Source organism: Mus caroli, chromosome 5 (assembly GCF_900094665.2).
Source record: "Mus caroli chromosome 5, CAROLI_EIJ_v1.1, whole genome shotgun sequence".
Classification (NCBI taxonomy): Eukaryota; Metazoa; Chordata; class Mammalia; order Rodentia; family Muridae; genus Mus; species Mus caroli.
Window position 1 is genome coordinate 128,934,116 of NC_034574.1, and position 1,544 is coordinate 128,935,659.

At 56.1% G+C, this 1,544-nt stretch overlaps 1 protein-coding gene across 1 annotated transcript in view; it reads left to right on the forward strand.

Annotated features, from left to right (window-relative positions):
* The first annotated feature begins 1,096 nt into the window (after positions 1-1,096).
* The window catches only part of Rasa4b (RAS p21 protein activator 4B), a 27,958-nt gene continuing 27,510 nt past the window's right edge, over positions 1,097-1,544 (forward strand). Inside the window, exon 1 of the mRNA XM_029477810.1 lies at positions 1,097-1,266. Within this exon, the coding sequence (XP_029333670.1) occupies positions 1,202-1,266 (65 nt within the window). The 5' untranslated portion in view covers positions 1,097-1,201. The remainder of the gene's footprint in view (positions 1,267-1,544) is intronic.

Sequence of the window (1,544 nt, forward strand, 5' to 3'; positions counted from 1 at the left end):
TGGTTTTTCGAGACAGGGTTTCTCTGTATAGCCCTGGCTGTCCTGGAACTCACTCTGTAGACCAGGCTGGCCTCGAACTCAGAAATCCGCCTGCCTCCTGTAAAGAACTCCAGAAGTGGGCAAGACGGAGAAAGGTGGATCCTGGCGTCTCACTGGCCAGCCAGTCTAGACTACTGGGGAGGTTTCAAGCCAATGAGAGACCTTGTGTCTTACAAGGTGGGAAGGGGAGATGGGTCGATAGATAAAGACTCCTGCCCAAGCCTGATAATCTGCGTTTGATCCCTGGGACCCATTTGGTGAAAGTAAAGAAAAGATTCTTGCGGGTGTCCTCTGACTTCCACTTGGGACCGCCGCACGTAAGCCACACCCTAATCAATCAGCCAATAAAAACCAAAAAATTTAAAAAGGTAGCCAGAGCCTGGAGGTGGTGGTGCAGGCTTTTAATCCCAACACTTGGGAGGCAGAGACAAGTGAATCTTTGGATTCGAGCCCAGCCTGGTCTGTAGAGATAGTTCTAGGACAGCTAGGGCTACACAGAGAAACCCAGTCTCAAAAATAAATAAACAAATAAATAAATGGTGGACGGATCTTGAAGAATGAAATCGGAGGGTGATCTCTGGCCTCTACACCTGAACACACACGAAACCACCATACAAACACGCCCCAAACAATCCTGTTTTCCAGATTTGATGTCCTCAAACTTTCCCAACTGCCTGAGTCTTCACATCTTTCCAGGCCTGTCACAGACAAGTTACTCCCAGCGTGCGTCCATTAATGGATTTGCAGCTATGCTGCACGCCCAGGTCCCTCCGTGAGCCTCGGCTCGCTCTCTGGGAATCGCGAGCCCCACGAGGGATCCTGGTTGTGGAAGAATCTCCGGGTGCCAGCAGCTACACTTCGGGGCAGGCCCCGCCCTCCCTCCCTCCAGGTGGCCAATGAGGGACGCAAGCCGCATAGGCCGCGCCCATTCTGGGCAGCCAGGATGCTGATTGGTCCTTTCACGCAGTGTCTCCCCGCCCTCGCAGGAGGGGCGGGGAGGGGTGAATGGAGTAGCGGAGATCCCTCAGCCCCAGCGCTCCCCTCTCTGGCCTCCGCACCCGCCTGCCTGCAGCGCCACTCGCACTGTTCCCCCTCCTTACCCCGAGAGGGGACCCATGCGTCCGAACCCCTCCCCGCTAGGCCTCCACGTCGCCGACCCGCAATGGCCAAGCGCAGTTCACTGTCCATCCGAATCGTAGAAGGGAAAAATCTGCCCGCCAANGACATGTGAGTAGTGGGTAGGGGTGATGGCCACCCCAACTTTGATGGGATCCCCTTTTATATACTTGACCTTTGCGGGGGGTCCTTAGGGCTTCCNCACAAGGAGAGCAGCGGAGAGGGTGTGGCGTGTACAGCCACGGAGGGAGACTGGCTAGGAAAATGGGGACAGCGAGATTTGCTGTGGATGCCTGACAGGGTGGAGGGGCAAGCTAGAGGCGGAGGGCTAGAGACAAGGAAGGGGCTTCTCCACCTGGGAACAGCAGGAAGCCGGGGCTCATAGGGGG